Source organism: Salmo salar, chromosome 21, assembly GCF_965601325.2.
Source record: "Salmo salar chromosome 21, fSalSal1, whole genome shotgun sequence".
Taxonomy (NCBI): Eukaryota; Metazoa; Chordata; class Actinopteri; order Salmoniformes; family Salmonidae; genus Salmo; species Salmo salar.
This window is the reverse complement of record NC_138311.1, coordinates 18506065-18528577: the sequence shown is the minus strand read 5'-3', so window position 1 is coordinate 18528577 and position 22513 is coordinate 18506065. Positions and strand designations below refer to the sequence as shown.

The 22513-nt window shown below is 42.7% G+C and overlaps 1 protein-coding gene across 1 annotated transcript; it reads left to right on the top strand.

The window, feature by feature from the left end:
• Positions 1-5419: 5419 nt before the first annotated feature.
• gtpbp8 (GTP binding protein 8) lies at positions 5420-21704 on the top strand. The gene is made up of 7 exons (XM_014163989.3): positions 5420-5556; positions 5955-6292; positions 13922-14020; positions 14125-14255; positions 15349-15448; positions 17952-18067; positions 20227-21704. The coding sequence occupies exons 2-7, from the start codon at positions 5975-5977 to the stop codon at positions 20315-20317; spliced, it is 855 nt and encodes a 284-aa protein (XP_014019464.3). The 5' UTR covers positions 5420-5556; positions 5955-5974; the 3' UTR covers positions 20318-21704.
• Positions 21705-22513: the final 809 nt, after the last annotated feature.

Here is a 22513-nt window from a genome sequence, read left to right as displayed (position 1 = left end):
TATATGTTGTGTGATCCTCCCACTACACTAGGGGAAAACGTGCAGGTCATGAGGCTACAGATGAAATAAATGATGAACTTCACAAGGTGGTGGAAGTGCATGGTGATTTTGATGCTCCTTTCCAATAAATATTGAGGGGCTTATTCTGGTGACATGATCGTTGACAAATAAAAATAATATTTTTTGTCCAGAATAATCTCATCATGTAGCTAGCCTACCCACACTATACATCTGTGAGCTGTTGGCTAGAGAGCACGTGCCTAGACCAGAGTGCACACAAATATTTTTGAGACAAATCATCAGTAGAGTTGAAAATGTGATGGATAACAATTTCACTTTTATTATTGCTGTGTTCATGTGCTAGTTGGAACTAGAAAACTTTTACATTTCCGATTTGCTAACTAGTAGTCAATTATTGAGTAAGAAGTATCCTCGCTTTATAATGCTGAATAGTTTTGTTGATATATTTCAATGTTAAACAAATTACTTTAATCATCAACACTATAATTAAAATGGTTGATGTAGTTGTGGCTATTTCCAGCGATGCAAAAACTGATGTCAAGGAAATTGAGACCTGGAGCAAGGTTGTGGGTTGAAAATGCCCCAAAGGAGACTATTTTACCTATTTTTATCATGGAGCATGGAGAGAGAAATCCTGACAAAGAAGGAGGCCATAGCCAACCCCATTAAGGAGGAGGAGCTCTACCACAGTCTCATACATGAAATTCATCCAAACCACTTGAGGTCAGTACAGAGAGTACGTGCACTCTGGCGTATATATATCTTCTCAGTAATGAAGCAAGGGCAAAGCTTCTGATCAGAGGAATAATAGTCAGAGGAAAACATGTTGTGTTCAAAGAGAATAATCCGTTCAGTTTGAAGTCGCACATGGCTGACCAGAACTCAATTCAAGTTACAAATAAAGAACTACCTGAATCAGCAGATGGTAGTGTTGTGACTGAGTTTCTGGCTAAAGCTGGATGAAAGCTGGTGGGGAGAGTGTTGAGGTGCATGATAAGATACAAGGGTCAACTTACAAACTGCTCCAAAGCAGATTGTTTTGTATGTTGAAGCAGCACCCATCATTCCTATAACACGGTCTGTAAAGATGGGCCCTCACTGGATCAAAGTATTTTATGATGGACAAGGTTCTGCGCATAGACAGGACTGGCTGACACAATCCCATGCTAGAGGGGGTCAGGAGATGGTAGAGTACAGTCCTACTACACTGGACAACATAAGGTGCATAGAGGATGTTCCGGTACAACAATCCTGTCCCTATGAGTAGGACAGACATATCACATATCTCAGCTGAAATGACAGAATGTGAGACTGAGGTTGAAGAGGATAACTCCTCGGCTCCCACGGACAAAGACGGGGGGTGAATGAAACATTGGCGTTGGTACCTGGTGAGCCAGAGTCTACAACAGTGACCTCTCATTCCAAGAAAAAGAAGAACAGAAAAAATGCTAAAAATGAAGATGGAAAAGTGGCTACTGAGACCAGTGACAATCATAACCCAATAGAAAACTCTGAGGATAATAGGGGACCCCGAAGGCGGTGCAACTCTCTGCGGAATACAAAAGAAGGCAGCCAAACATCAATGCTGACCTTCATTCAAACAATCCGGAATCAACAAACACCCAAGCGGCCCAGGGTACCGTTAATCAGGCTAAAATGCTCTGGGACACACACACACACAACTCTGGAAAAAATTAAGATACCACTGCAAAATTATCAGTTTCTCTGGTTTTACTATTTATAGGTATCTGTTTGGGTAAAATTACAATTTTTGTTTGATTCTATAAACTACTGACAACATTTCTCCCAAATTCCAAATAAAAATATTGCCATTTAGAGCATTTATTTGCAGAAAATGACAAATAGTCAAAATAACAAAAATGATGCAGTGTTGTCAGACCTCGAGTAATGCAAAGAAAATAAGTTCATATTCATTTTTAAACAACACAATACTAATGTTTTAACTTAGGAAGAGTTCATAAATCAATATTTGGTGAAATAACCCTGATTTTCAATCACAGCTTTCATGCGTCTTCGCATGCAGTCTTTCACATTGATGTTGGGTGACTTTATGCCACTCCTGGAGCAAAAATTCAAGCAGCTCGGCTTTGTTTGATGGCTTGTGACCATCCATCTTCCTCTTGATCACATTCCAGTGGTTTTTTCAATGGGGTTCAGGTCTTGAGATTGGGCTGGCCATGACAGGGTCTTGATCTGGTGGTCCTCCATCCACACCTTGATTGACCTGGCTGTGTGGCATGGAGCATTGTCCTGCTGGAAAAACCAATCCTCAGAGTTGGGGAACATTGTCAGAGCAGAAGGAAGCAAGTTTTCTTCCAGGACACCCTTGTACGTGGCTTGATTCACATGTCCTTCACAAAGACAAATCTGCCCGATTCCAGCCTTGCTGAAGCACCAGCAGATCATCACCAATCCTCCACCAAATTTCACAAATTTCCCACATATGAAATTTGGTGGAGACACACACACACACACACCTTCGAAAAGTATTCCGACCCCTTGACTTTTTCCACATGTTACGTTACAGCCTCATTCTAAAACTGATTAAATTGTTTGTTTTTTCCCCCACTCATCAATCTACACACATTTACGTAAGTAGTCAGAACCTTTACTCAGTACTTTGTGGAAGCACCTTTGACAGTGATTACAGAGTTGAGTTTTCTTGGGTATGGCGCTACAAGCTTGGCACACTTGTATTTGGGGAGTTTCTCCCATTATTCTCTGCAGATCTTCTCAAGCTCTGTCTGGTCGGATGGGGAGCGTTGCTGCACAGCTATTGTCAGGTCTCTCCAGAGATGTTCAACTGGGTTCAAGTCCGGTCTCTGGCTGGGCCACTCAAACGACATTCAGAGACTTGTCCCGAAGCCACTCTTGCGTTGTCTTGGCCTTGTGCTTAGGGTTGCTGTCCTGTTGGAGGGTGAACCTTCGTCTCAGTCTGAGGTCATGAGCACTCTGGAGCAGGTTTTTTTCAAGGATCTCTCTGTACCTTTCTCCGCTCATCTTTTCCTCAAACCTGACTCGTCTCCCAGTCCCTGCCGCTGAAAAACATCCACACAGCATGATGCTGCACCACCATGGCACCAGGTATCCTCCAGACGTGATGCTTGGCATTCAGGCCAAAAAGTACAATCTTGGTTACATCAGACCAGAGAATCTTGTTTCTCATGGTCTGAGAGTCTTCAGGTGCCTTTTGGCAAACTGCAAGCGGGCTATCATGTGCCTTTTACTGAGGAGTGGCTTTTGTCTGGCTACTCTACCATAAAGGCCTGATTGGTGGAGTGCTGCAGAGATGGTTGTCCTTCTGGAAGGTTCTCCCATCTCCACAGAGGAACTCTAGAGCGCTGTCAGAGTAACCATCGGGTTCTTGGTCACCTCCTGACCAAGGACCTTCCCCGCCGATTGCTCAGTTTGGCCAGGCGGCCAGCTCTAGGAAGCGTCTTGGTGGTTCCAAACTTCTTCCATTTAAGTATGATGGAGGCCACTGTGTTCTTGGGGACCATCAATGCTACAGAATTTTGTGCCTCGACACAATCTGTCTCGGAGCTCTATGGACAATTCCTTCGACCTCATGGCTTGTTTTTTGCTCTGACATGCACTGTCAACTGTGGGACCTTATATAGACAAGTGTGTGGCTTTCCAAATCATGTCCAATCAATTTAATTTACCACAGGTGGAGTCCAATCAAGTAGAAATATCAGGGATGATCAATGGAAACAGGATGCACCTGAGCTCAATTTCGAGTCTCGTAGCAAAGGGTCTGAATACTTATGTACATAAAGTATTTGTTTTTTATTAATAATACTTTTGAAAGTATTATTTGTCGTTATGGGGTATTGTGTGTAAATTGCAAAAAAAAGCATTGTGGTTAAAGTAACTAACTGTAAATAATCTACACTTTTTTGGGGGAGGGGGGGACTAATGCTGAGGCATTTTTTAGGACTACATCAATAATATATATGCGTGACATGAAGTGAGAAATAACTGTTCATGAGGAAACTCAACGCTGACAGGGATATCAGACAGTGGATGGTGGTTGGAAGAGCACACTTGCTTGAAATGGAAAAGAGTTGCGGTAGCTTTTGATGAAGAAGAACATCAGGACGAAGCAGCTGCTTTATAAGTGGGATGCACTGTTGAGCGCTACATCCCGAGGGATTCGTTCTGATTGTACGGAGATTGTGACAGCCGGTTAAATGGCATCCCTTGAGAGGGCAAGAACAAGATGTATGTCAGGAGAAGTTCAGTATTACCATAAGGAGACGTATACTTGGAATACGGAGGAGGAATGGAGGGAAAAAGAGAGGCAGAGGAGGTCTAAGAGAGAGGGAGGAAGAGGGTGAGCTTGAGTCGGTTAAAAATGGCGGAAAAAAGGGAGATGGCTTGTTAAAGAAGTGTAAACAGAGCGAGCTGAAGACAGGAGGAGAAATGGAGGTGAATGAGATCGAAGTATGGGAGTTGGTAGGTGTGGTGAAGTTCTCGGAGCCCGAGGCTTGCACCGAGGGTCAGGATAAAGATAAGTCTGTGACAGTAGGAGTAAAGTTTTTGGAAAAAGTGGACCCTTGCCTTTTGGCTGATCCATTTGTGGTTTCAGGGTGGGTGAAAACAGAGTTGGGAGCTGTGGAATCAGTGAGGGTAACCAGAAGTGGTCTTGTGATAATTGTTTGTGTTTCTGCTGGTCAGAAGGAGAAGGCGCTCCGCGTTAAACGAATGGGGGCAAGAAACATGGTGGCATGAGTGGTGAAACAGAAGAGTCATTGTCTGTTCTTTTGAGTTTTGATGTTTGTCCGACATAGTGATGTTAGGATATAAGTTATCCTGTACAAGCTTTTGTGCTGAATACATTATGTTGTTACAGGTGTCAAGGTTATGGGCATGTGGCAGCAGTGTGTAGAAGGGAGGTTCCTAGGGGTGAGAAGTGTGCAGAAGGCCATGAGACAAAGGAATGTGTAGCATTGGGGAAAGTAGGGGAAGATGGGTCAAGGGGGAGGGATCCTGAGAGGAGTGGTGTAGTAGTAGATCTGTACCAGTACAGAGGGATGAACCAACAAGTGATATATGTTTCAGTAAGATTGGATTTTTAGCATTTATAGTAATGGTTTTCAATTGTACTGCAGGGATAGAACGTAGGTCACAGAAAATTGAGGTTGTGGTGGTAGCTCAGAGAGGTATTTGGTGTTTATATATTTATTTTTTCAAGCAAAGTACAAGGGAGTTCCACTCCAGTCTAGTAGGTGGCGGCAATGCAATATTTAGTGGATGCTAACCGCCTTTAAACCTCATCGAAGAAGAAAAAGACTTAGAGAATGGAGAGGGTAAGTTTTAAGTCGGAACTATAATCATGTCTACTTGTGTCTGCCGGTTGCATTTCAATGTAACCATTAAAAATCAAACATGGAGGACGTTGACTAGAAAATGTACATCTAACAATGCATCTCTTCGTAATCTGATCAATATATGTATTGTCACATTTAAACGCGCAGGAATTATTGGCGTAGTATTTCAGCAAGTCATTGGGTAAGTTTAATTAGTCAAGAATTGCGAAGTAAACAGATAGCTAGCTAGTTGACATAAAATGTAATAATAGCCATGACATTTGTTAACCTATACATTAAATCCCAAGTTCATTAACATTGGGAAACGACGGCACAATATTTTTAAAAAGACGTCACCTCATTTCACCTTTTTATTTTCGTCCGGGCAGGCAAACGCGTTTCGACAGTTGTGACTTCATCAGAGCATCAAGAGATGTGCCAAACCCATTTTTATTATTATTAAAGTGCTTAGGTGATAATGACAATTGCCTATACCTGTGTGAGGGCAGTGCATAGTGGTATTCGAAAACAGTCAACCAACAATTGTTACTATATAAAGAAATATACAAATATAACCAATAACACATCATACCTTTGCAGCTCACACATCGAAACAAAAGATGTTCTGCAGGAGGCTATGGCTAAAGCCAGGGACTGGATTTTGGACTGCATCCCAGCAGGGTGCTCACAATCTGGCTTCTTTCCATCAAGCCTCCCTGCTCCCCCAGAGAAAGCTCCGGGGCCTGCTGTTCCCCTTCAGTGAGCTGGAGCCCCACTTGGCTTGCTCAGTGGATAGGGGCCACTTCCAGCTCTTCCAGCCCAGTGTGGAGGACATAACCAAGGCAGAGAAACTCTTCTCCCCATCCCCCTCACACAAGATTGATTACCACACCTCCGCCGTGAGGATGGAACACGCACCCTCACAGAACCAGCCAGAGGTAGGTGGAGGGATGTGTGTTGGATGTATGTTAAAATAGTTGTGAATGTAAATAGTAGTTTGATTGGAAATAAAAAACACTTGTATAGGCTAGGTCTTATTTCACTTTTAGATCACAATATGCAGCTTAAATTTAACATTGGTGTCTCAAGAAAGGTGAAGATGCCATTGTTACATTTTTAAAAAAACATCAGGGTTTCAAAAAGCTTGTCAGACATGGAGCAGCAATCTGGTCTGAAGATACGCCCTTCAATGTTGGAAAAGCCACTCCACAACTGCAGAGAATGCTGGAACATGTACAGTTGAAGTCGGAAGTTTACATACACTTACGTTGGAGTCATTAACTCATTTTTAACCACTCCACAAATTTCTTGTTAACAAACTATAGTTTTGGCAAGTCGGTTAGGACATCTACTTCGTGCATGACACAAGTCATTTTTACAACCATTGTTTACATACAGTGAATTATAAGTGAAATAATCTGTATCACAATTCCAGTGGGTCAGAAGTTTACATGCACTAAGTTGACTGTGCCTCTAAACAGCTTGAAAAATTCCAGAAAATGATGTCAAGGCTTTAGAAGTCTCCGATAGGCTAACTGACATTTAAATCAATTGGAGGTGTACCTGTGGATGTATTTCAAGGCCTACCTTCAAACCAAGTGCCTCTTTGCTTGACATCATGGGAAAATCAAAAGACCTCAGAAAAATAAATTGTAGACCTCCACAAGTTTGGTTCATCCTTGGGAGCAATTTCCGTCATACCGCTCAGGAAGGAGACGCGTTCTGTCTCCTAGAGGTGAACGTACTTTGGTGCGAAAAGTGCAAATCAATCCCAGAACAACAGCAAAGGACCTTGTGAAGATGCTGGAGGAAACAGGTACAAAAGTATCTATATCCACAGTAAAACGAGTCCTATATCAACATAACCTGAAAGGCCGCTCAGCAAGGAGAAAGCCACTGCTCCAAAACCGCCATGACTAAGGGTTTGCAACTGCACATGGGGACAAAGATCATACTTTTTGGAGAAATGTCCTCTGGTCTGATGAAACAAAAATAGAACTGTTTGGCCAAAATGACCATCATTATGTTTGGAGGAAAATGGGGGAGGCTTGCAAGCCGAAGAATACCATCCCAACCGGGAAGCACGGGGGTGACAGCATCATGTTGTGGGGGTGCTTTGCTGCAGGAGGTTCTGGTGCACTTCAGAAAATAGATGGCATCACGAGGAAGGAAAATTGTGGGTATATTGATGCAACATCTCAAGACATCAGTCAGGAGGTTAAAGCTTGGTCGCAAATGGGTCTTCCAAATGGACAATGACCCCAAGCATACTTCCAAAGTTGTGGCAAAATGGCTTAAGGACAACAAAGTCAAGGTATTGGAGTGGCCATCACAAAGCCATGACCTCAATCCTATAGAACATTTGTGGGCAGAACTGAAAAAGCATGTGCGAGCAAGGAGGCCTACAAACCTGACTCAGTTACACCTGCACTGTCAGGAGGATTGGGCCAAAATTATTGTGGGAAGCTTGTGGAAGGCTACCCAAAACGTTTGACCCAAGTTAAACAATTTAAAGGCAATGCTACCAACTACTAATTGAGTGTATGTAAATTTCTGACCCACTGGGAATGTGATGAGAAATAAAAGCTGAAATAAATAATTCTCTCTACTATTATTATATTATTTGACTGTGTGTATTCCATAATTCCAGAGGATCAGTAGTTGGTGGAAGATATGGGGTCATGAGGTATTTTTCAATCAATTAACTAGGCAAGTCAGTTAATAACAAATTATTATTACCAATGACGGCCTACACCAGCCACACCCGGACGACGCTGGGCCAATTGTGCGCCACTCTATGGAACTCCCAATCAAGGCCAGTTGTGTGACATCCTGGATTCAAACCAGGGTGTCTGTAGTGACTCCTCTAGCACTGTGATGCAGTGCCTTAGACTGCTGCGCCACTCGGGAGCCCAAATTGAGCTACTCAATTTTCTTTTGTGTTTCATGCAGCCACGCTTTGTTGTTCCATGAAAACAAACAGTGTGCCCAATCGACTCTTCTTCTCTGGTGGTGTTGGCTCACTGTGTGAGACATCCTGGGTTGTGCTGGTGAACTTTGTTTCAGGCTCAACAACCAAGACAACCTCTCCCTGAATGTGTTTAAGACAAAGGAGATGATTGTGGACAACAGGAAAAGGAGGCCCGACCATTCTCATCGATGGGGCTATAGTGGAGCAGGTTGAGAGCTTCAAGTTCCTTGGTGTCCACATCACCAACAAACTTTCATGGTCAAAACACACCATGACAGTCGTGACGAGGGCACGACAAAGCCTATTCCCTCTCAGGAGACTGAAAGATTTGGCATGTGTCTTCAGATCCTCAAAGTTCTCGAGCTGTACCATCGAGAGCATCCTGACTGGTTGCATCACTGCCTGGTATGGAAACTGCTCGGCCTCCACCGCAAGGCTCTATAGGGGGTAGTGCATACGGCCCAGTACATCCCTGAGGTCAAGCATCCTGCCATCCAGGACCTCTATACTAGGAGTGTCTAACCATTTTTTTGGCCTTTCCTCTGACGCCGCCTAGTATATAGGTCCTGGATGGCAGGAAGCTTGGCCCCAGTGATGTACTGGGCCGTACGCACTAGCCTCTGTTTGCGCCTTATGGTCAGATGCCGAGCAGTTGCCATACTAGGCAGTGATGCAACCGGTCAGGATGCTCTCTGGTGCAGCTGTATACCTTTTTGAGGATCTGGGGACCCATGCCAAATCTTTTCAGTCTGAGGTGGAAAAGGTGGTGTTGTGCCCTCTTAATGACTGTCTTGGTGTGTTTGGACCATGATAGTTCATTGGTGATGTGGACACCAAGGAACTTGAAACTCTCAACCTGCTCCACTACAGCCCCGTTGATGTTAATGGGGGACTGTTCGGCCTGCCTTTTCCTGTAGTCCACGATATGCTATTTTGTCTTGCTCACATTGAGGGAGAGGTTGTTGTCCTGGCACCACACTGCCAGGTCTCTGAACTCCTCGCTATAGGCTGTCTCATCGTTGTCGGTGATCAGGCCTACCACTGTTGTCGTCAGCAAACTTAATGATGGTGTTGGAGTGGTGTTTAGCCACGCAGTCATGTATGAACAGGGAGTACAGGAGGGGACTAAGTACACACCCCTGAGGGGCCCCAGTGTTGAGGGTCAGCATGGCAGATCTGGGGGTGGCCTGTCAGGAAGTCCAGGATCCAGTTGCAGAGGGAGGTGTTTAGTCCCAAGGTCCTTAGCGATGAGCTTTGTGGGCACTATGGTGTTGAATGCTGAGCTGTAGTCAATGAACAGCATTCTCACATAGGTGTTCCTTATGTACAGGTGAGAAAGGGGAGTGTGATTGAGATTGTGATCTGTTGGAGCGGTATGCAAATTGGAGTGGGTCTAGGGTGTCCAGGAGGATGCTGTTGATGTGAGCCATGTCCAGCCTTTCAAAGTACTTCATGGCTAGCGATTTGAGTGCTACGGGGCGGTAATCATTTAGGCAGGTTACCTTCACATCCTTGGGCACAGGGACTATGGTGGTCTGCTTGAAACATGTAGGTATTACATACTCTGTCAGGGAGAGGTTGAAAATGTCAGTGAAGACACTTGCCAGTTAGTCCGCACATGCTTTGATTACACGTCCTGGTAACCTGTCTGGCCCCGCGGCTTTGTGAATTTTGACCTGTTTAAAGGTCTTGCTCACTCTCGGTAGCCGATGTGTTAACACACAGTCAACCAGAACAGCTGGTGCTCTCATGCGTGCTTCAGTTTTGCCTGCCTCGACGCGAGCATAAAAGGCATTTAGCTCGTCTCGTTGGTTTGAATCACTGGGCAGCTCGTGTCTGGGTTTCCCTTTGTAGTCTGTAATAGTTTGCAAGCCCTGCCACATCTGACGAGCATCAGAGCCGGTGTAGTAGGATTTAATCTTAATCTTATATTGATGCTTTGCTTGTTTGATTGTTCGTCTGAGGGCATAGCCGGATTTCTTAAAAGCAACCGGATTAGTGTCCCGCTCCTTGAAAGCGGGAGCTCTAGCCTTTAACTCGATGCGGATGTTGCCTGTAATCCATGGCTTCTGGTTGGGATATGTATGTACGGTCACTGTGGAGACGACATTGTTGATGCACTTATTGATGAAGCCGATACACTGAGGTGGTATACTACTGTTGAATTCTGGGTTAAACTTGGAACATTGCTATCCTAGAGGCTGGTTTTTACATCAGAAATGAATGGTCATCTGTAGGAGCCAGATGGCTTTGGAATTTGCTGGGTGGATGGGAGGAAGTCACAGAATTTCTATAGGGGATACGGATGGACATCCTGTGGATTAGGCAAATGAGTGGTTGAGGTCATGTCAGATCCCCTTAAGGGAGATATGGTTTATTACCCTATTTCTTCGTCGGGCTATCTGCATTGTGTCCCACCCGCCAACCCCTCTTTTATGCTACTGCTACTCTCTGTTCATCATATATGCATAGTCACTTTAATCATATGTACATACTACCTCAATCAGCCTGACTAACCGGTGTCTGTATGTAGCCTCACTATTTTTATAGCCTCGCTACTGTATATAGCCTGTCTTTTTACTGTTGTTTTAATTGTTTACCTACCTATTGTTCACCTAATACCTTTTTTTGCACTATTGGTTAGAGGCTGTAAGTCAGCATTTCACTGTAAGGTCTACTACACCTGTTGTATTCAGCGCATGTGACAAACTTTGATTTGATTTGATTCCTGTCGAACCATAAGATGTAAGGAATGGAGTTTTTTTTTTACTCTGAGAATTAGCTTCGAATGCTCCTCAAATGCCATTGGATGAATCCCTGGACATATTCCAGTCTTTGCGAGCAAAATTGTCCTGTAGCGTAGCATCCACGTCATCTGACCGCTTCCGTATTGAGCGAGTCACTGGTACTTCCTGCTTTAGTTTTTGCTTGTAAGCAGGAATCCGGAGGATAGAATTATGGTCAGGTTTGTCAAATGGAGGGAGAGCTTTGTACACGTCTGTGTGTGTGGAATAAAGGTGGTCCAGAGTTTTTATTTTTTATTTATTTATTTTTTCTCTCTGGTTGCACATTTGACATGCCGGTAGAAATGAGGTAAAACGGATTTAGGTTTGCCTGCAGTAAAGTCCCCGGCCACTAGGAGCACAACTTCTGGATGAGCATTTCCTTCTTTGCTTATGGCCTTATACAGTTGGTTGAGTGCGGTCTTAGTTCCAGCATCGGTTTGTGGTGGTAAATAGACCGCTACGAATAATACGGATGGTGTGGTCTACAATTTATCATAAGGTACTCTACTTCAGGCGAGCAATACCTTGAGACTACTTTAATATTAGACCTCGCGCACCAGCTGTTATTGAAAATTAGAGACACACTCCCACCCCGCGTCTTACCAGACGTAGCTTCTCTGTCCTGCCGGTGCATGGCAAATCCCGCCAGCTTTATATTATCAGTGTCGTCGTTCAGCCACGACTCGTGAAACATAAGCTATTACAGAGTTTAATGTCTCGTTGGTAGGATAATCTTGATCGTAAGTCATCGATTTTATTTCTCAATGCTTGTACGTAGGCCAATAGAACGGATGGCAGTGGGGGTTTACTCGTTCGCCTACGAATTCTCAGAAGGCAGCCCGACCTCCGCCCCCTTTTTCTCCATCTTTTCTTCACGCAAATGACAGGGATTTGGGCCTGTTCCCGAGAAAGCAGTATATCCTTTGCGTCGGACTCGTTAAAGGAAAAAGCTTCTTCCGGTTCAAGGTGAGTAATCGCTGTTCTGATGTCCAAAGTTTTTTTCGATCATAAGAGACGGTAGCAGCAACATTATGTATAAAATAAGTTGTGAAAAAAAAAAAAAGCTATCAAAATAGCACAGTTTGTTAGAAGCACTTAAAATGTCAGCCATCCCCTCCGGCGCCATTTTACAATTTGACCATGAAGGCCTGATTCACGCAGTCTCCTCTGAATAGTTGATGTTGATGTGTCTGTTACTTGAACTCTGTAAAGCATTTATTTGGGCTGCAATTGCTGAGGCTGGTAACTTTAATGAACGTATCTTCTGCAGCAGATGTAACTCTGGGTCGTTCTTTCCTGTGGCAGTCCTCATGAGAGGCAGTTTCGTCATAGCGATTGATTGTTTTTGCAACTGCACTTGAAGAAACTTTGAAAGTTCCTGAAATGTTATAGATTGACTGACCTTCATGTCTTAAAGTATTGATGGATTGTCGTTTCTCTTTGCTTATTTGAGCTGTTCTTGTCATAATATGGACTTGGTCTTTTACCAAATAGGGCTGTCTTCTGTATACCACCCCTACCTTGTCACAACACAACTGATTGGCTCAAACACATTAAGAAAAAAGTTAATTTGTGGAATTTCTTTCAAGGCACACCTATTAATTGAGATGCATTCCAGGTGACTACCTCATGAAGCTGGTTGAGAGAATGCCAAGTGTGTGCAAAGCTACCAAATATTTGAAGAATCTCAAATATTAAATATATTTAGATTTTTTTATTTTAACACTTTTTTTGGTTACTACATGATTCCATATGTGTTATTTAATAATGTTGATGTCTTCACTATTATTCTACAATGTAGAAAATAGTAAAAAATAAAGAAAAACCCTTGAATGAGTAGGTGTGTCCAAACTTTTGACTGGTACTGTACTTGTATACAAAACATTTTTGGGCTGTGAAAATACTAAAATACACAGGAGAAAAAGTATATTAAATAACAAATATTCAAATACACATGTATTTGAACCCAGGTCTGGTGGGTGTGTGTGGGGGCACATGCGTGGGTGGGTGGAAGACTGGATGACTAAGTGTGTGGAATGGGCAGATTAACGCTCGCCCCCTCCTTCATGCTCTTATGCTTATAAGAATGGAATGAAGTGAACATTGGCCATGGCTTCATAAATTAACCGAATTCTGAAATGTATTCATGTAACCTCAGTCAGACCAGGACTTCAACCTAGATTCTTCCCCGCAGTGCCACATGGAAAGATGTTTGGAGAGAGGAGTGGTGCAGTGATTGTGAGACGTGGTTTTAGTTACCGCTCGGCTCACCACCTCTCCCCTGTCACAGTGTGATTTATCCCCCGGCAACATGGGGGAGCGGCTCTCTGCATCCATCTTGTGTCAGACAGACTCCATCTTGTGTCAGAGACAGATGGCTCCAGTAGCTCTGATTGTCCGCTGGGACTCCAGGGATATTACAGTAGCACACTGTCATATCTCTACAAATGACAGATTTTATATCATGGCTGGCAACACACAGTTGCAAACCCATAGCAGTGTGCTCAGCATTGCAGAATATAAACACTTTAAGGTGAACTTATCTAGTTTTCAAATTTCTACGTACACTAAGCTTTAACTTCAAAGTGATAATACAAAAAAAAAAAAAATTATGTGTGTGGGTATGTATGTATGTATGTATGTATGTATGTATGTATGTATGTATGTATGTATGTATACTACCGGTCAAAAGTTGGGGTCACTTAGTTGGGGTCACTTGTTTTTGAAATATTCATATTTTCAATTTGGTCAGCCTGTTGTTAAGGTCCTTACACCCTTTGGATGTTTTGTTGTTGTGTGTGCGTTGCCAGGTGTGTTTCATCGGCAGGAGTAATGTGGGGAAGTCGTCTCTCATCAGAGCTCTGTTCTCCCTGGCTCCTGATGTAGAAATTAGAGTCTCCAAAACACCAGTGAGTAAACTAAGATCTGTTGTTTATTGTTTATCGCTCTCTCTCTTTCCATACATTCTCTAAAGGTACTTTCACTGCCTGGCATTTTATCCACTCTCTCTCAGGGCCATACCAAGAAGATGAACTTTTTCAAAGTGGGCAAAGCTTTCACCATGGTGGACATGCCTGGTTATGGATACAGGGCTCCCAAGGACTTTGTGGAGATGGTGGAGCACTATCTGGGTTCAAGAAAAAAGTAGGTCTTCAGGATGTTTTAGCTTTAGTGGTCGTTAATCAATGTACAGTAAGTATACTGAACAAAAATTGAAACGCAACATTTTCTAATATTTTACTGAGTTACAGTTCCTATGAGGAAATCAGTAAATTGAAATAAATTCATTAGGCCCTAATCTATGAAATTCACGTGACTGGGCAGGGTTGCAGCCATGGGTGGGCCTTGGAGGGCATAGGCCCCCCCACTGGGGAGCCAGGTCCAGACAATCTGAAAGAGTTTTTCCCCACAAAAGGGCTTTATTACAGAAAGAAATACTCCTCAGCACCTCCCCCACCCCTCAGACGATCCTTCAGGTGAAGAAACCGGATGTGGAGCTCCTAGGCTGTCGTGGTTACACGTGGTCTGCGGTTGTGAGGCCGGTTGGACGTATTGCCAAATTCACTAAAATAACATTGAGGCAGCTTATGGTATACAAATGAACATTAAATTCTCTGGCAACTGCTCTGGTGGACATTCCTGCAGTCAACATGTCAATTGCACGCTCCCTCAAAACTTGAGACATCTGTGACATTGTGTTGTGTGACAAAACTGCACATTTTAAAGGGGTCTTTTACTGTCCCCAGCACAAGGTGCACCTGTGTAATGATCATGCTGTTTAATCCGTTTATTGATATGCCACTCCTGTCAGGTGGATGGATTATCTTGCCAAATGAGAAATGCTCACTAATATGAATGTAAATACATTCATGCACAAAATTTGAAAGAAATAAACTTTTTGTGTGTATGGAAAATGTCTGGTATTTTGTATTTCAGCTCATGAAACATGGGACCAACACTTGACATGTTGCATTTCTATTTTTGTTCAGTGTAGATCAGGGCTCTCCAACCCTGTTTCTGGAGAGCTACCCTCATGTAGGTTTGCGATCCAACCCCAGTTGTAACTAACCTGATTCAGCTTATCAACCAGCTAATAATTAGAATCAGATGTGCTAGATAACCAACAGGACGGTAACACTCAAGGAGCAGGGTTGGAGAGTCTTGATGTAGATCGAATGCATTTGTCTGTTTGTGTAACATGATCATGCTTCCCTCTGCTGTGTTGCATTTCTATCAGTCTGGTGAGGACCTTCCTATTGGTGGACGGCAGTGTTGGGCTGCAGGAGGCAGATATGATCGCACTGGAGATGTGTGAAGAGTTCAGTCGGCCTTACGTGGTGAGATTAACCTACTCTGTGCTCAGTTCGTTCTTCAAAAGATTAGCCTCTGTTTTAATTGAATATATACATATATACAGATGAAGTCGGAAGTTTACATACACCTTATCCAAATACATTCGTGACATTTAATCCTAGTAAAAATTCCCTGCCTTAGTCAGTTAGGATCACCACTTTATTTTAAGAATGTGAAATGTCCGAATAATAGAGAGAATTATTTATTTCAGCTTTTATTTCTTTCATCATATTCCCAGTGGGTCAGAAGTTTACATACACTCAATTAGTATTAGGTAGAATTGCCTTTAAATTGTTTAACTTGGGTCAAACATTTTGGGTAGCCTTCCACAAGCTTCCCACAATAAGTTGGGTGAATTTTGTCCCATTCCTCCTGACAGAGCTGGTGTAACTTAGTCAGGTTTGTAGGCCTCCTTTTCAGTTTTCAGTTCCACTCCAATACCTTGACTTTGTTGTCCTTAAGCCATTTTGCCACAACTTTGGAAGTATGCTTGGGGTCATTGTCCATTTGGAAGACCCATTTGCGACCAAGCTTTAACTTCCTGACTGATGTCTTGAGATGCTGCTTCAATATATCCACGTAATTTCCCTCCCTCATGATGCCATCTGTTTTCTGAAGTGCACCAGTCCCTCCTGCAGCAAAGCACCCCCACAACATGATGCTGCCACCCCCGTGCTTCACGGTTGGGATGGTGTTCTTCGGCTTGCAAGCATCCCCCTTTTTCCTCCAAACATAATGATGGTCATTATGGCCAAACAGTTCTATTTTTGTTTAATCAGACCAGAGGACAATTCTCCAAAAGGTACGATCTTTGTCCCCATGTGCAGTTGCAAACCGTAATCTGGCTTTTTTATGGCGGTTTTGGAAGAGCAGTGGCTTTTTCCTTGCTGAGTGGCCTTTCAGGTTATGTTGATATAGGACTCGTTTTACTGTGGATATAGATACTTTTGTACCTGTTTCCTCCAGCATCTTCACAAGGTCCTTTGCTGTTGTTCTGGGATTGATTTGCACTTTTCGCACCAAAGAACGTTAATCTCTAGGAGACAGAACGCGTCTCCTTCCTGAGCGGTATGACGACTGCGTGGTCCCATGGTGTTTATACTTGCAAACTATTGTTTGTACAGATGAACGTGGTACCTTCAGGTGTTTGGAAATTGCTCCCAAGGATGAACCAGACTTGTGGAGGTCTGCAATTTTCTTTTCTGAGGTCTTGGCTGATTTCTTTTGATTTTCCCATGTCAAGCATAGAGGCACTTGGTTTGAAGGTAGGCCTTGAAATACATCCACAGGTACACCTCCAATTGATTTAAATGTCAGTTAGCCTATCGGAAACTTCTAAAGTCATGACATCATTTTCTGGTATTTTCCAAGCTGTTTAAAGGCACAGTCAACTTAGTGAATGTAAACTTCTGACCCACTGGAATTGTGATACAGTGAAATAATCTGTCTGTAAACAATTGTTGGAAAAATGACTTGTGTCATGTACAAAGTAGATGTCCTAACCGACTTGCCAAAACTATAGTTTGTTAACAAGAAATTTGTGGAGTGGTTGAAAAACGAGTTTTAATCACTCCAACCTAAGTGTATGTAAACTTCCGACTTCGTGTGTGTGTGTGTGTGTGTGTGTGTGTGTGTGTGTGTGTGTGTGTGTGTGTGTGTGTGTGTGTGTGTGTGTGTGTGTGTGTGTGTGTGTGTGTGTGTGTGTGTGTGTGTGTGTGTGTGTGTGTGTGTGTGTGTGTGTGGTGATGAGGGCATTGTTAAACAACTCAGTGTTCTGTTTTGTGTCCTTGTATCTAGGTTCTCTAATTTCATTGCATGCCATTTAAGCCTTTTCACTCCCTCTCCTCCTTAGTGTGTTATGTTCCATCACACTCACTGTAGAGAGCAGATTCATGTAGAACGCTGTAACTTGTCCCACTCAGCTATTTAAAAACTGCAGTCCTGGATCCGGCCATTATTGATTGGCCCTGTCCTGTGCTTAATGCATGAAGCTGTGAATTATTCATGCTGTCAGGTTATTAAGCACTTTGACCACATAACTAAAATGATGTCAACGGGATCTTAAATAAAGCTATCAGGTTATTAAGCACTTTGACCACATCATTTTAGTTACGTCAACGGGATCTTAAATAAAGTTTTTATGTCCACCTTGTTGAGCCACAACAGATTAAGGACTGACGTCAGATTCAAATTATCCCGTTGATGTACTTACATGGAATGAATGGATGCACTCGTCATACTGCAAAGTTAAATACAGGCCTAGCCCCTGCCGCTTGTAGTTTCCAAAACCACCCAGAAGATGACCGAAAACAGTAGCTATTGTGCTTCATTGAACCGCTTATTTTGCTTGGGAATTTGGAACACAGTGTCTGATTTGGACGAGCACACAATGAGAACCTGTTTATTCATTCATGATCGTATAGCCTGTCAGCACTTGTTAATGAGGCATCTTTGTCAAACTCTTGTTTTGTCTGGTGTGTGATGCAGATTGTGGTGACCAAGATCGATAAGTGCCGCCAGGGGGTGCTGTTGACTAACCTGCTGCAACTTCAGGACGCCATAACACAAACTGTTAGCTGCTTCCCACAGCCCTTCCTGGTCAGGTGAGAGTCACCCACACACCCTACTATGCACCATATATATATATATATATAGATAGATCTATCTATTTTTAGACTGATGGCTTGTCACTGTGAACTTGCCATGTCAGAATGTAAATGTGATGTCAGAATTACACACACATCCTTATAGTCCTAAAAAATGTGTTACCTCTGGTTCGTCCGGCCATTCCTATGACGGAAATGAATGGGGAAAGAGTGGGGCTTTGGGATAAATGCCGAAAGTAAGGTTAACACAGGTTTAGGAGATCTTAAACGTTTTGTTCTGTGAGTTAATTACCTTTAGGAATTATGGAGCATTTATGTGCTCGTTTTGATTACATAAATGCTTCAAAATTCCCCAAAAAAGTGACGTTAGCTGATGAACATTATCTGATTTAAAAAATACGTATGTCTTATACGTAATTTTTTTTAATCAGATAATCTTTTATCAGCTAACGTCACTTTTTGGGAATTATGATGCATTTATGATCTCCTAAGACCTTTTTATTTTCTGCGTTAATCGGAAACCCCTCCGAAACACCCATTCCTTTCCCCATAGGCTTTGCCCAACAAGCCATGGCGGAGTTAGTGCTTACAAAAAGAAGCCATTTTACTATGGCTCAATATTCAAGGACATAAAGAGTTAGTCACAGAGTCACACTTATTTGGCAAAAGACCGACTGACACACCCTCTCTCTCATTTCACTCATGTCATTGTAGCAATCACATGACTAGACCAAGGTCATCACAGATGGAGTCTATAGGAAGAAAGTGTGGCTGACTGCTTACATGCAAAATATACACTGAGTGTACAAAACATTCCATGACATAGACTGACCAGGTGAATCCCATGATCCCACTTGTTAAATCCACTCCAATCAGTGTCGATGAAGGGGAGTCAGGTTAAAGAAGCATTTTTAAGCCTTGAGACAATTGAGACATGGATTTTGTATGTGTGCCATTCAGAGGGTGAATGGGCAAGACAAAAGATTTAAGTGCTTTTGAACACTGCAGGGTTTTTCACGCTCAACAGTTTCCCGTGTCTATCAAGAATGTGTGTACCACCCAAGGACATCCAGCACACATGACAACTGTGGGAAGCATTGGAGTCAACATGGGCCAGCATCTACACCTTGTAGTCCATGCTACGACAATTTGAGCTGTTCTGAAAACAAAAGGGGGTGCAACTCAATATTAGGAAGGGGTTCTTCATGTTTTGTACATCTCAGATATTTCTTGTTCAAACTGTTAGGTAATGGAACGATATGCTTCAGTTCCATCGTCATGCCAACCAGACCGTACAGTGATATTGTATTGTAAAATCTCTGTTGCCTTCACTGTAAACCAGAAAGTGTGCCATAGGTTACAGTCAAACTACAGCATTAACCAATCTTCCTAATTCTTTAGGTGATGGGAAAGGACAGACTGGATTATGTCACAGTGCAGCTTACATATTATCTTATATTATCTTATGTAAGCTGCAGTGCAGGTTCAGTTCTCTTTATTGAAAACTGTGAAAGTGCACCATTGCGGCACACATGCATTTGTGTAAATAAAACCTACCTTTCTAATTGGGTCAAATGGCTATCAGTGATCAGATAAGACGAGATAATGGTGGCAGTGGCACGCACGTATGGTTGGGCATACACACACACACACGGACCTACACACACACACGGACCTGACTGCAAACTGTCATTGAAATTGGAGGGAGGGGAATGACCGTGTGCAGGAGAGAGAGAGAGAGTGACTAACTGTCACTCACACACTGCCTCTCGGCCAAGGCCTTGGGGGTTTCGGCCGGCTGCACATTCCATAAAGGTTGAGTGTCGGAAGAATATCTCACACCCGTAACTAACTGATAACAGACCCACTGAAGTGCTACTCTACAGATACCAGCACACTAATGCGCTAATTTACTAACACGGAAGGGCCCCGTTATAATGGCTCGTAAACTGTACATGCACATACCCTAGTATGTTAACTGTCGTTCTTCACAGGTAGGCAAACCTACTTTCTCACTTTGACAACTACTTCATTACTCTGTCCTGTGTCGTGTATAGCAGGTCTCGCCAATTCTATACATGCAAATATGTTTGGATGTCTTCAAAATTTGAAGCAGCTATATATTGATCTCTCTCTCTCTTTCTCCTAATCGACAGTTCTCTCCATTTTTCGGGGATATACCTGCTCCGATGTTTCATTGCCCATGTGACCGGGAGCATTCAGCTGGGAGACACTTGTCAAAGCTGATCTAAGACCAGTTAACCACCTCTTCTCTTTGACTGCACACTCTGGAGCACAGCTGATAACTTCTTTGGAATCAGCTCATACTTACTCAATCTATGAACACTCGCACCACTGATACAGTAGCCTATTGTGGACAGATTTCAAAACTGACCAGAGATCAGTTGCTATACTTGGCTCATGTGCTGCAACAGTGTTTCTCTTCTAAACCATTATAACAAAGCAGACAGCTGATCTGAGATCGGATCCACTCTCTGTAAGTGCTTTCTTATGGACACGGCACTGTGTGATTCTACGGGAACTTTCACCTTGGGAAAAGAGACAAAATAAAAGCTGACCTGAAGACAGTTTCCCAATAGAGCCGCTTCACCTTTAGTGTTTGTGTACATTGTTTACTATAGTCAGACTACTATTTCTGTATAAAACTTTCCGAATGTACGGTTTCAGACCCCTCGACTTTTTCCACATTTTATTACGTTACAGACTTATTCTATGGATTCAGTTATTTTTTACCTCAATCTACACACAATACCCCATAATGACAAAGCAAAAACAGGTTTTTAGAAATGTTTTTGAATTTATTACAAATTAAAAAACGTAACTATCACATTTACTTAGGTTTTCAGACCCTTTACTCAGTACTTTGTTGAAGCCCCTTTGGCAGCGATTACAGCCTCAATTCTTTTTGGGTATGACGCTACAAGCTTGGCACACCTATATTTCTGGAGCTCTGTCAGAGTGACCATCAGGTTCTTGATAACCTCCCTGACCAAGGCCCTTCACCCCCAATTGCTTAGTTTTGCTGGGCGGCCAGCTCTGGGGAGAGTCTTGGTGGTTCCAAACTTCTACCATTTAAGGATAATGGAGGCCACTGTGTTCAGAAATTGTTTGGTAACCTTCCCCAGATCTGTGCCTCAACACAATCCTGTTTCAGAGCTCTACGGACAATTTCTTTGACCTCATGGCTTGGTTTATGCTCTGACATGCACTGTCAACTGTGGGACCTTAAATAAACAGGTGTGTGCCTTTCCAAATCATGTCCAATTGAATTGACCACAGGTGGACTCCAATCAAGTTGTAGAAACATCTCAAGGATGATGAATGGAAACAAGATGCACCTGAGCTCAATTTCGAGTATAATAGCAAAGGGTCTAATTAGTTATGTAAATAAGGTATTTCTGTTTGTTATTGTTAATACATTTGCAAACATTTCTACACTTTTTTCACTGTCATTCTGTGTAGATTGATGAGGAAATGTTTTTATTTAATCGATTTTAGAATAAGTTGGAACAAAATGTGGAAAAGGGAAGGGGTTTGAATACTTTCTGAATGCACTGTATGGTGATGGGAATATGTATTGTTTTAGTTTTGTAATAAAAACTATAAAAGGAAACATTTGTTGGTTGTTGTAGAACTCTGGACCTAAAGGGTCCTATATATTAAGCTACTGGTGGAGACTGTTAAACATTTCCCCTAGCATTTAATGAATGACAGAATTAATGGGGAAAGAAAGACTGAGGGAAGCAAAAACTCTGAGAACTGGCTACATTTTGAGAGACTGAGATAAGATCTTGTATTTTGTGGGGAAAGGTGATCAGTTCTGGAGTAAGACTGAACCAAGGTCTCATCTCAGGAAAAATAAGGTTACATTCATGTAATATAAACTGGATAGATTGCGTAAGAAGAACAACCTAGTTACAGGCCTACAATAGAGTCAGATGGTTTATGATACATTTGAGGTACAGTAATAAGACTGATTATATGGTGAAATGTGACGCACACACACTTTCTCACAGTTTGTGCTGTAACACATTATTTCAATGTTTTTGGTTGACAGATATTTATCCATCTACTTTGTTGATGTTATATTATTTTCTAGGGTATGAATTTCACAACTCCTTTTCTTTCTCTCCAAGCGATAGAAGTGTGAAGATCCTCAGTTACTTTTTGTGTCCTTGTCTTCCTCAAACAGCTAAAGTCTACCCCCCCCCCCCCCCCCCCCCACACACTGGGTACGAGGCTTATGCGATGTCACTTTGATGTCTTTCAGTGACAGACACAGAGCTTTCCTTCCACCTCTAGCTTTTATTTTTCATAGTGGGTCCAACATCCAGAGGCTTTTTCCAGTCCTACTCTTTTACAGTCCCACTGGGGAGAAGTGACGCACACCAGACAGGACCTTGGGCCCGTGCTCAACACGTA